We start from the raw sequence: 13,453 nt of genomic DNA, 5'->3' as shown, positions 1-13,453 counted from the left end.
AATTATAAAAACATGGACTTTACTCACTTTTAGTATTTAACATGAAGTTTAAAATATAGTTATGGATACATAAATTTTAAATTTTATTTAATTTTTAACTCGTTTTTTATTTTTTTTTCAAATTAAAGCTGACTTGGAATGCCTGTATCTTGACGTGGACAATTTCTTGCTATAAAAATTAATTTTAATCGTTTAATTTTTGGTCCGTTTTTATATTCTGAATTTGACTTTCTACATGACGAAATTGGCCTTTTGAAAATCCTCAAATTTTAAAGACAAAATTTGCTTTCTAAATTTGTGAAATTTGTAAATAATTTTTTATTGTTCATTTTCATATTTTAGTTTTGGGTTATTTTCCTCTAACAAAAAACGATGTCGTCTTATATCAGTGTCGAATTGCCACGTCAAGATTCAGACATTTCAAGTCATCTTTAACTTGAGAAAAATGGAAAACGAGTCAAAAATTGAATAATTTTAAAATTTATGTATTTATAATTATGTTTTAAAGTTTATGTTAAATATAAAAAATGAGTAAATTTTATTTATTTATAATTAAGATTTAAAGTTTCTTTTAAAAATTAAGTAAAATTTATGTATTTATCCATCAATTACACAAAAAAATGGTAGGATAGAAGATCTCACCGGAAGTAATAAAAAAAGATAAAGAAAAAGAAAAGCAGCAAAAAAGTAAAGTAGAAAGAGTATTTATTATATATAGAGAGCGAATAAGTAAATTTACTCTCCCTCTCTCTCCTCTTTAATTTGATTATTTCCTCTCCCCCTTCTCTTCCAACACTCCCACTCACATTCTTCCCGCTGAGTAGAACACAGCTCTCTCTCTCTAAAATAGACAGCGAATTAGCACACACATTGTGCAATGCAACGTTGGCAGTGACATGAGCGGGGGGTGCATTTCATTATTAATCACTCACTTATGAATACCACTTCTGCAGACCCAACTGCGCCCCCGCCTCCGCCGCCGCAGCAGCAGCCGCCGCGGTCCTCGTTCAGCTGCGACCGCCACCCCACCGAGCAGTTCACCGGATTCTGCCCCTCCTGCCTCTGCGAGCGCCTCACCACCCTCGACAACTCCTCCTCCAACACCCCCTCCTCCTCCCGCCGCCCTTCCTCCGCCTCCGCCGCAATCAAAGCCCTCTTCTCCTCCAGCTCCAAACCTCCCCCGCCCCCGAAACCCTCCAAATCCGCCACCTCCTTCCTCCCCGAACTCCGCCGCACAAAATCATTCTCCGCTTCCAAGAACGAAGCTTTAGGGCTCTCCTTGGAGCCGCAGAGAAAATCCTGCGACGTTAGAGCGAGAAGCACTCTTTGGACGCTCTTCTCGCTCGACGAAGCCACTAAAAGTGGCATTAATCACACCAAACCAACCCCCGCTCCCGCTTCTTCTTCCTCCAATCAAAACAGCAAAAAAATCGAATCTTGCGCCGTTTTCGAGGAAATCGAAAATGTAGAGGATAGCATCCCGTTGGTAGATGAGGAAGGAGATGAAATTAGGCCTGTTCAAGATTCCCATTTGGAGGGTTTGAGAAAATCGGTCGAGTTGAAGTTAACCAGCGGTGAAATCGTGGGAGAAGCGCCTATGAAGGATCACATAGATCTCAATTCACAGGAAAAGAAGAGCTCCGGAGGGAAAATCTGGGCTGCTGCTTCAGTCTTCAGCAAGAAATGGAATAACTGGAGGAGGAAGCAGAAGGTGAAGAAACAGAGCAATGGCGAAAACCTAGCTACATTGCCCGTAGAAAAGCCTATCTCGAGGCAGTTTAGGGAGACTCAGTCCGAGATCGCTGATTACGGATTTGGGAGGAGATCCTGCGACACCGATCCTAGGTTTTCACTCGACGCCGGAAGGATGAGCTTCGACGATGCACGATACTCATTTGACGAGCCTCGTGCATCGTGGGATGGCCATCTGATTGGGAGGAGCTTCCCGAGAATGGCTCCTATGGTCTCTGTAATGGAGGATGCACCAGCTGCAGTGTCCCGCACTGATATGCAGATTCCGGTGGAGGAGCCGGCCAGCGATGAAGGTGTGCCGGGAGGGACGTTGCAGACGAGGGAGTACTATCTAGATTCCTCCTCCTCGTCGAGGAGGAGGAAGAGCCTTGATAGGTCTAGCTCGATTAGGAAGACTGCAGCTGCTGTGGTTGCTGAGATTGATGAGCTTAAGATGGCTAAGGTCTCCCCTGCCAAAGTGTTGGTGGACTCGAACTCGAACTCTCTGAGAGATGATCTCTCGGAGACGTTTGAGCTGAGCAGCGGGTTGAGGGAGGCGAAGAAGTCGAGGAGGTGGAGCTGGAGGATATGGGGGTTTATACAACGACGTGGTGGTGGGAGCAAGGATGAGGATGAGGAGGAGGAGGAGAAGTACAGCAGGGTTAACGGGGTGGAGAGGTCGCTCTCCGGGTCATGGCAGGAGACGAGGAGGGACGGGAAGGGAGGCGGATTCAATAGAAACATGGTGAGGAGCAATAGTAGTGTGAGTTGGAGAAACGGCAGCAGCCACATTGAGCAGACGTTTGCTAGTGGTAGGAGGTCGAGTGTGGAGAAGAAGAGGGGCGAGTTCGTGTTGGAGAGGAATCGGAGTGGTAGATATTCGCCTAAAGGCATCGACAATGGCCTTCTCCGGTTCTACTTGGCGCCTGTGAGGGGCGGCCGGGGAGGAGGAGGAGGGATGGGGAAGATGAAGCCGACGAACTCGCAGCCCATCGCAAGAAGTGTGCTGCGCCTCTACTGAGGTCCTCTGCTTTGTTCCTTTGCAGTTTAGTGTTGAAAGATTAGCTGCATTTCCATATCTTTAATCAATCAATCACATGATCAGTTATAATATATTGTTGTTTGCTATGCATTTTCAAGATTACTATGATCAGTTCATTTCTTCCAATAATGAGAATTACTTTTTGTTCTTATATGAATCTTGATTTGATCTCACAAGTTGTCTAGTTTGATATGTTTCAAGGAATGAGAGTGATAGTTTGTGTGTTGATGCATCACATTCTCTTTTCTTTTTTCTCGTAGGAGTGTGCTTTATGATTATTTATCTGCTTTTGTGATTTGAGTTTTACAAAGGCGGAATTTTCGGAATGTTACACCATCAATCAATATATAGGGTGATGGGCACACGGGTCCCATTTGAGTTATCAAATCATTTGTATTTTGTTGTATTTGCACGTTAATTATGCGGAATGAAATTGAAATATATTACTAGTAGTTTGGAAAAAATTAAAATAGAATGTAGTGAATGAGGGATTTTGGGAGGTGATGATTCTAATGATTATTTACTTGTTGCCAAATGATTATTGTCAAGGAGGATTCATTGTTGTTAGTCGTTATCATCGGAACAAAGCAAAGTGGGTAATCCACCAAAAAAAGAGAAACAATAATTTGGTCGATGCAAAACTTTCAAAATGGACAGAAAAATACTCTCTAAATTTGTAAAATAATTGACTTGGTACAAAGGGAATGTCATGTTGACAGCAAACAAGGTTCTCTTTTTATTTAAATTTTTAGCCAATGTATACATACATACCTTCATGCAACAAATTGGTGTTTGGCCATATTAATTATGAATTTATATCAATTTAACTACATAAAAGATAGAGTGGATTTTTAAAATGGCCACTTTCATATTGTAAAGATAAAAAATGTCCACTAAGATAAAAAACTTAAAAAATGTCCACTGTTACCAAAATACCCTTCACATTAAAAATTAAAAAAATGTCCACTTTACATCACCCCTTTAAAAAATCCCGCAATTCACAACCCGTGTGAATTCACAACCAAAATTTTTTGGTTGTGAATTCGACTGGTTGTGAATTTACACTAGTTGTGAATTGAGAATTCACAACCAGTCGAATTCACAACCAGAATTTTTTGTTTGTGAATTCACAACTAGTCGAATTCACAGCCAAAATTTAATTCACAATCAGTCAAATTCACAACCAAAATTTAATTCACAACTAAAATTTTTTGGTTGTGAATTCACAATCAGTCGAATTCACAACCTGAATTTAATTCACAACTAGAATTTATTTTGGTTGTGAATTCAAGTAGTTGTGAATTTGAGTTTTTAAAGTTTGAATTCACAATTAAAACTGTAATTTATTTTGATTGTGAATTCGAGTTTTAGTTGTGAATTAATAGACCTGGTTGTGAATTCAAGAATATTAAGTTGTGAATTCATAGATATGGTCGTGAATTCAAAAACATTAAGCTTCTGTGAATTCATAAATTTGGTTGTGAATTTAAGAACATTAAAAAAATAATTATACAGCTCAATCAAATTGATGTACAACACCAAAATACAACAAAATATTATCTGAATCAATTCAATCTACAATCAAAATACAACAATTACTTCGAATCAACAATCTCAGTTGTGAATTAAATTCAACATAGACTATTAATTAATTCCCTTCGCAAAATAAGCATCAAAAGCCTCCATCAGAACTAACACAAAAACACTTCATCATCACAAAATACAAGTGTAGTTTTACCAGCAAGCATATGCCTCTCAGCTCTAACAGTCGGAATGTCAATATCTGTCCTTGGAAACCCCTGCACAACCTCAAGTTTCAGAACAAGCCCCTACAAAATCTTCATACTCTAGCATGATTCAATTTACTGGTGCAGTAACAAATTCCAATGCTAATTTTTTTTTTCACCGAATGAGCTAAATCCTCTCAATTTTGAAGTCCCGGCCACCATGGCAGACGTCGTCGTATCGATACCGCCGCAGCCTAGCGAGCATCCGCTCCTCCGCCGCCGGAGTTCAATCCTCTCCTCACCGGCTCTGCCGACGGTGGCTTCCTCCGCCGCATCTGCCCGCGCCTCACCGCCTTGTTTGACCTGGTCCGCCGCAGCGTCGCTCGGGCCATCAATTGGACGCTCCAGATTGTGTGGATCCGCTGCTTCAGATAGCGATGGTTTTCAACAATGTGTTTGGCGGTGCGGCACCTCCAATTGCCGCGTCTTCTTCAATCCCTTAACTAATAATCACCACCGCCTGACCCTCCCCGAAGCCTCCCACAACCGCCGCCGCGCCGGATTGTCGCTCAGTTGGCTGGTGAAATTGAGAGTGGAGAGAGAGATGAGAGAGAGAAGAGAATGGGGGAGAGAATGCGTAGAGAGAGAAAGAGGAGAGGGAATGAGAGAAAAATGGTTACAATTTTTATGTTTTTAATGGTAAGGGTATTTCTGTCTTTTCAATCAAAAAGTGGACAGTTTTTATTATTTTTATCTTAGTGGACAATTTTTATCTTTACAATATGAAAGTGGATAGTTTTATATATTTACTCTAAAAGATACCGTAACGATGCTAAAGTATTTATCGACAGGGACAGTTGTTGAAGAGCGTTTCTTGAAAATTTGTCACTTACGAGGAATATGTTACATTTTTCTAAATCTAATTGGAGAGAAAATGCAATGACACGATTAATTGCTAATAAGATAAATGTTAAAGCTCGATACTCGATGAATTAATTGAAATAAAAGTCAAAAATTAAAGTTTGCAAGACAAACTTATTTTATTTTATTTTATTTTATTTTTTTTTTTTGATCAGAAAAATTAGATTTCATTCAGGAAAAGACCGGAACGGGTCACCGGGTACCAGAGGTACCAAGAATACAGAACATAAGTGAAAAAACAAGGGAAATGGCACAAGAAAATAAACTCCCACCAGACCAACTCCACAACGGAGCACCAAATTCGGACTCCCCAATCTCCAAACCTCAGTTGAAACATAAGCAAAAGAGCGTATGATGTTCTTCAGTATGATCAGCCGCTGTAACTAAAGCTTTAGCAATCCAAACCTCTAACAGCAACAAACCATCTTCGAAAATCTTGTTCCTGCATTGAGTGATTCAATTCCGACCGCCAAACCCATAATCTCGCCTTAATCTCTGCCATCATTCTATCTTTATTCCAACTTTCTTGATTGAAGATACAATTATTTCGCATCTTCCAAATGCTCCAAATCACACACAACCAAACACCAAGAAAGAAATCCACATCCTTCTTACTCCCCAAATTCACGAAAGCGTTGAAATGAGCCTTGGAATTTAAGTGAAATACTGCTTGTTTACCTGTCCAACTTAAGATTTCTTTCCAGATTTCTTCTGTTTTTTGGCAATTGAAAAAGAGATGCTCTATGATTTCTTCTTTCAACTGGCATAGGGCGCATAAATCAGCCGGCGAATGTATCAACACTTGTCTCCTCCGCAGGTTGTCCACCGTTGCAATTCTTCCTATAAGAACCTTCCAAGCTGTGGCCTTGACCTTTGCTGGAACTTGAGCTTTCCATATCATGGCCAACTCCTTTTTGACTCCGCAAACATTGGACGAACTCCTATTTTTAACGAATGACTCGTATGCTGTCTTGACAGAGAAGACCCCATTTCCGGCTGCCTTCCATCTCCAAACGTCCATTGTACCTGCATTCATCCGAATCTTGCTAACGCAAAACATTAAAGCACGAATCTGTTCCATATCTCTCTCCCTCAAACTCCTTTCCCATTCGAATTTCCATTCCCAAGATCCTTCAATCCATTCCCCCATGCTACTAACAACTCCATCTTTATTGGAATTTAGACGAAAGAGTCTGGGATACAAATCAGCCAGAGATTTCTCCCCCGCCCAAATGTGAGTCCAAAACCTCACCGAGTTCCCATCCCCAATTACTCGCTCAAGATTTTCTCTCATCCCTTTTCCACCCTCACCCCTACTCAGTCCCACCACTTTCCTCCACCAAGCCGACTTAATCAAATTGTTTCCCTCAGCCCTGAATCCCTCTCCATCCCTCTCCAAGTCCCCGTGGCAAGATTTGAACACCTTCACCCACAACAAATTTTTTTCTGTCAAAAATCTCCAGATCCATTTCGCCATAAGAGCCGAGTTAAATCCACCCAAATCTTTAAAATTAAGACCCCCAAAATCCAGACCGACACAAAGCTGCTCCCATTTAACCCAATGAATCTTCCTCTCTCCTATTCTCCCCCCCCCATAAAAAATTACTCAAACAAGACCGCATCTCAGCTAACACACCTTTTGGAACAAGAGAAAATGAGAGATGGTATACCGGAATGGATATAAGAACTGATCGAATCAGGGTGATTCTACCAGCAAACGAAAACTTACGTTTTTCCCAGCTCTTGATTTTACTCCTGATATTTTCCACCACGTATTGCCATTCTGATTTCCGAGAAAGTCTTGTCCCAATCTTAATTCCCAAATATTTAGTGGGTAATCCACCCACTTTACATTTGAGAATGGTCGCCAGATCTTCACCTCTGAAATCGGAAATCCCGACTCCAATAAGACAGCTCTTGTCGAAATTCACTGTTAAACCCGAGAGTAGTTCAAAAAGCTTGAGAACATACTTTAAAGCTTTGACACTATCCACCTTATTTGTTAAGACGAACATAGTATCATCGGCATACTGAAGGTGTGAAATTCGAATGTCTTCTTTCCCAATCTTAAACGCTTCTATCAAATTATTTTGAATCGCTCTTTCCATCAGAAGGTTAAGGCCTTCAGCCACTATCAAGAAAAGGAACGGTGATAATGGATCGCCCTGTCTAAGACCTCTACCATGATGGAATTCACCAGAGGGACTGCCGTTGACAAGGACATTTGAGGATGCCGAGGTGAGACAACCTTTTATCCATAATCTCCACCTAACACTGAAATTCATCTTCTGTAGCATACTATCAAGAAATCCCCAATCCACAGTGTCATAGGCCTTTGCAAAATCTGCTTTGAAAAGGACCAGACCTTTTTTCTTCCTCTTACTATCATCAATTATTTCATTGAGGATAACAACTCCATCTAAAATATACCTCCCCTCGATAAAAGCACTCTGACAGTCTGAAATAACACAATTAAGTACCTGTTTCATTCTGGCTGCCAAGACCTTCGCGATCACCTTATATAGGCAGTTGATAAGGGAGATCGGCCTGTAATCCTTGAGCTCTGTCGCCCCATCCTTCTTTGGGATAAGAACCACAAAAGAAGTATTGCATCCTCTTGCTATTTTCCCAAACTTGTGAAACTCTTTCATTAGTTTGCACAAGTCTTCTTTGATAATATCCCAACACCTTTTCATGAACTGGAAATTAAATCCGTCTGTTCCGGGACTTTTATCTCCATCACACTGCCACACCGCCGATTTGATCTCCTCTTCTGAAAACGGCGCATCGAGGCCATCTCTGATGTCATCCGTGATCTTCTTTTGGCCAAAATCATCCGGAAGGAGCGGTCTTCTTCTGCAATTTTCCTGGAACTGAGTTTGGAAATGATTTCTAACAGCTTGTTTCACCACCCTCGGATCGTCCGACCAACTATCTTCCACCATAAGCCCTGAGATACCGTTGATGATTCTTCTAGACTTGATTGCTTGATGGAAAAATTTACTGTTAATATCTCCCTCCTTCGCCCATCTGCACTTTGCCTTTTGAGCCAACAAACTATCTCTGTCTTTAAGATGTGTCATCAACGAAGCTTCGGCCTCGCTTCTTTCAATAACTTCTTCCTCATCAAGCCCCAAAGCATCATCGATAGAGTCCCATTGTTGGATTTTATCCCTCAGCGAAGAAAGTTTCTCCTCAATTCTTCCAAATGATGTTTTATTCCAAATCTTCAAGTCCACTTTCAACCTTTTCAGTTTTTCTTTAAACACAAAGCAACCCCAACCTGAAATACCTCCCTTATTCCAAGACTCCTTGACAACCTTCTCTAAATCGGGGTGGTTTAACCACGCATTAACAAATCTGAACGGCTTTGGGCCCCAATCCACTGCCTTTGTCTCCATGATAATTGGACAATGATCTGAAACTGTTCTCGGCAATCCTCTCGCCGTGGTTTGACCCCAATTCGACATCCACTTTTCATTAACCAAAAAACGATCCAATTTTGATTTACAACCCCCTTGTGGTTGATACCACGTGAATGATCTCCCCTCTAGTCGAATATCTTCCAAAATATTATCAGAAATGAAGTTTTCGAACCCCTGTAATTCTCTCGCAGAAAAATGGTTCCCTCTGCCACACCTTTCTGAGCTAATTCTAACAGAATTAAAATCACCAGCAACACAGATACAAGTATCTCTATTCTGATTAATAACAATACTCACTTGATCCCACAGAATTTCTCTTTCAATAATACTCTGCGGCGCATAAATATTTATGAAACAACATCTCAAATTACCTGTAGACCACAACCCATTAACGATCAGTGCACCCGGGAGATCCCATTGGCTTGATGATGTAAACTTCCTTTTATTCCAAATAGTGAGAATACCCCCAGATCTCCCAATAGCCTGACTTTGTGCAGAATCGAACTCTTCTTCACCCCACGTCGATTTCAAATCCAGATCATTAATTTTCTCCATTTTTGTCTCCTGAAGGAGACAGATATCAACCTCAATCTTACGAATCAACTCCCTCACTTCTCGTTTCTTTACTGAACTCCCAAGACCACGGACATTGAAAGAGAGCACTTTCATTATTAACAATTTTCCTGAATCTCCTCAGCTCCAGATTTACTAGCTTTCCCAATGATCTGTTCCACCATTTCCGCATCGTTGAGGTCGCTCGACAGGCCAAGTTCCTTCCCAAAGTTCCAAATTTTGCTTCCCTCTTCGAATTCTTTAGCATCTTCAGCGCTTTGTTTCTTCTCCGACTCGCTGTCTGCCTTCGGATCTGCTTCTTCCTCGAGTAATTTACTATTCACAGCAGTGGCCCCCGAGTTTGGTGTCTTCTTTCGGCTCTGTGTGCCTGTACCTCTTTTTGAATTAATAAGAGCAAATCTGTTCTTCCCAAATTTCATAGACAAATCGCCCCCCACTCTCTTTTTGTGAATAAGAATTTTTTTGCTTCTTTTCCTCTGAGCGTTCAAGTCAAGGATTCCATCAGTATTTTCCTTCTCCCGAGAAGAGATGTGGTGAGCACTTTCGATCTCCTTATTTGGTTTTTCCATACTTGGGCCAATTACCATTTTCTCTAAAATAGAGTCAAGCCCATGTGATGAATTACAATCCGCCTTCTGCATTTCACTCCTGGGCTTCGAAGATGGGCCATCACTTTGTGAGCTTATTTGTTGGGGCGAATAGTGGAAAGGCGAGCCCACCATGAGAGATTCCTCACTAATTCGGTGGGTGAGACAAGGAAAGCAGCACTCACGTGAAGCATTATCAAATTTGTCACCTACTTTAATACTTTCAACTGTTTGAGAGGGACATGCGATCTCATTATCCTTCTCGAGCACCGAAATTGCGCCTCCCCCATGAACAGAAACCAACGAATTTGCATGCGTTGAATCTTCACGTAATTCCCCTTCCTCAAGAGTCTGAGTGTGTCCACCATCGACGATCAAAGCTTTGGCCGGAAATACTGTATATTCCGGTACTCCTTCCTCTTCGGAATCCAGAAATTCGTCCTCAGAATCCTGCTCTTGTCCGTTTGGAATTGATGAATCCGGGCACCAAGGTTCATGTACCTCTTCTATTTTGATCTTGAAATAAGCCCCGTCGATTCTGCATTCAATGATCTTGTTTAAAGAACCCAAACCAGTTGAAATTTGGATCATGGCCGTATCCAAGCGATTTTTGTCCTTCGTGGTCTCATGGATTTTCAAAATCATTCCCAGCCGAGCGCTAACTGTATGAAAAAATCTAGAATTCCATGCCTGTAACGGGATACCGTTCCATTTCGTCCAAACGATTCTCTGTGTATAAACATCAACGTAGGACCACTAACATGCGTTTAGAATTTGGATCAAGAGAGAGAATTAATGAATTAAAATAATTAAACGTTTCAATAATTTTTTTTCCTTTGCCCTTTGGTTGAGAAAGTCTTAAATTTAACCTATGTTTGTCAAAAAGGTCATGCGATTGGAACTTGTTTTTCTCTTCTTTTTTGGTAGACTTTGACAATTTTCCCATTGTAAAAATCGATTTTAAAGGGATTTTTATTGCAAATCAATATATAACGCTTAATAATAATAATAATAATAATAAAGAAAAAAAACACAAGGACCTAATCCACAAAAAAAGGGAAAGTATATATAAACATCCAAATATTTATTTCTTTTTATGAAATAATTGAAGTAATTGATGTGTGTGGAATTAGACATAAAGTAGGTGGTATGTCCCCGCCTTGTACTTTTTTTTGTTTTTGTTTTGTTTATTAATCAGAGTTAAAGAATAAAGCAATGAGAATTTTGTCTTTCTATTCTACACATATGGCATGTTGTCTTTTCATGTGTTATTGGTTTTTGTTTTACTTAGTTTTGAGAAATATTTAAGCCATGAATAAGTTTTCCAGAAAATTAAATCCATCTCATATTAATCTGCTTAATTAGTTTACATTTTTCTCTCTTAATTCTCACTCTCATCCAGTATTCGTAGAATTTTTTTTTTTTCCGGAATACTTACTCAAGATGATTAAATTATATAATTAGGAAAGTACATATACCAAAATATGCTTGCATGTAATGTGTCGGAATATTTAATTACGTAAGCGAAATTGTCTTATAGCTCAGAGATTATAGATCGTCTTTTCATAATTAATTAAGTCAGGGATTCTCATGCATGCATTATTATAGTAGTATTATTTTTTTAATGTGAGGATCTTTGAATAAGATTTACATATGTTTACGTAGCACTATTTTTTGCAATTTTCTATGACTATGAAAGAGCAGGCTACAGCAAGTTTTTCTTACATGTTTTTCCTTTTATCTAAATAAACTAGTAATTCTTTTTTCTGGACATTATGACAGATTAGAATTTCAATTCATTGGCATGCTCAAGCTCTAATGGGGTAGCAGAGAAACAAATTAAAGGTGAAGATATTGGAACCTCTCTCTCTCTAATTATTATATGTTATATATATAATTAGCAAATTAAAATATATGCATAAATATTAATTAGTGTATTATGTAAGTACTATTGAAGTGAGATGGTGTCTATATATATATTGCAATGCTGATTATAAGACGGAGAAAAAGAAGAAGAAACTAATCATTTTATTTAAGTAGAAACTGGACCATTGATTCAGACACTTCACCCCACAAATGCATTTTGTCTAATAAAGAATATTGTATTTGTGTTAAATGATATCCCACTAAAAAAGAAGCCTTCAAATTGGACCCAAAAATTGCCTATTCACAACCTTGTTTTCATCCTAGTCTATAAAGGGAAACAAATTTAAAGCTCATGATGAAGGTTGTATCAAATAACAATACGCTAATTTTTTGACTGGGCTTCTATAAACTTTAAACTATCAAAAATCAATAAAATATAGTAATTGTTGTAAAAGTCTAAATTAATATGGATATGGCCACGCCATAATCTCTACGTCATTCGATTTTGACCACTTTCATGACTAAGAAAACAATAATAACGTAAAATAAATAGAGTCAGTTTTATTTTTCAAACTCAAAATGAAATAATGCTTGAAACTCAGTTATGGTATTTTAAGCTTCAAATGCAATGACGCACAAAAATTTATGAAACAATGGTGTCAAATGGTCACATTGAACATGCAAACACAATATTTGGCCACTAATTGAAAAAATACAAATTATGGCCATTAATTAGGCAATATGCCTAATATACCCCTAATTGGGCGGACTGGGTAGGGTCAGGAGCGCGGGTCGCGTGCCGGGTAGGATCAGGCACGCGGGGTCGGGTTAGTGCCATAAGTGCCAACGAAAATTTTTTTTTACTCCCCCTGCCCTGTCTACCCCCCCCCAGACCCCCGACCCCACCCACCCCCAAGCCAAAATGAACTTTTTAAACACTTCCCCTAGGGTTTAAATATTTCATTTAGAGTTTAGATTATCCATTTAGGGTTTAAATGTTCAATGTTTCTATATTTGTTCTGCATGTGTTTGGCACTTATGGCACTAATAGTGCCATAAGTGCTAAAAAGACCATTTTACTTTATTTTATTTTGGATTTTCATTGGCACTTATGGCACTATTAGTGCCATAAAATAAAATAACAAAAGTAAAATTTGATTTATTTTTATCTAGGGGGAGTAAATTTTTTTTTTGTTTTTGGCTTGGGGGTGGGTGGGGTCGGGGGTCTGGGGGGTAGACAGGGCAGGGGGAGTAAAAAAAAATTTGTTGGCACTTATGGCACTAATAGTGCCATAAGTGCCTAACCCGACCCGCGTGCCTGATCCTACCCGGCACGCGACCCGCGCTCCTGACCCTACCCAGTCCGCCCAATTAAGGGCAAATACGTCCCAAAGCTATAAAAATGGCCAAAATTTATATTTTTTCAATGAGTGGCCATAATTTGTGTTTTATGATCCATTTTGGCTATTCCAAAATTTTACTCAAAATTTATTATCTTTTTTATCAAACTCCATATAAGATGATGTTTGAAAGTTAGTTATGATCTTACAAGCTTCACATTATATAATCTCATAAATCATC

At 39.4% G+C, this 13,453-nt stretch overlaps 1 protein-coding gene across 1 annotated transcript; it reads left to right on the top strand.

Annotated features, from left to right (window-relative positions):
• The first annotated feature begins 736 nt into the window (after positions 1–736).
• Positions 737–2,924, top strand: LOC131022581 (protein OCTOPUS-like). Its single transcript, XM_057952091.1, has one exon. The coding sequence runs from the start codon at positions 935–937 to the stop codon at positions 2,750–2,752; it is 1,818 nt and encodes a 605-aa protein (XP_057808074.1). The 5' UTR covers positions 737–934; the 3' UTR covers positions 2,753–2,924.
• The last annotated feature ends 10,529 nt before the right edge of the window (positions 2,925–13,453 follow it).

The sequence above is a fragment of the Salvia miltiorrhiza genome, chromosome 4, assembly GCF_028751815.1.
Source record: "Salvia miltiorrhiza cultivar Shanhuang (shh) chromosome 4, IMPLAD_Smil_shh, whole genome shotgun sequence".
Taxonomy (NCBI): Eukaryota; Viridiplantae; Streptophyta; class Magnoliopsida; order Lamiales; family Lamiaceae; genus Salvia; species Salvia miltiorrhiza.
Note: the sequence above shows the minus strand (reverse complement) of the source record. Positions and strands in the feature narration are given on the sequence as shown.

What these genes read in the sequence shown, in the direction of transcription:
- LOC131022581 (XM_057952091.1), top strand. Translation starts at nt 935, where the DNA reads ATGAATACCACTTCTGCAGACCCAACTGCGCCCCCGCCTCCGCCGCCG.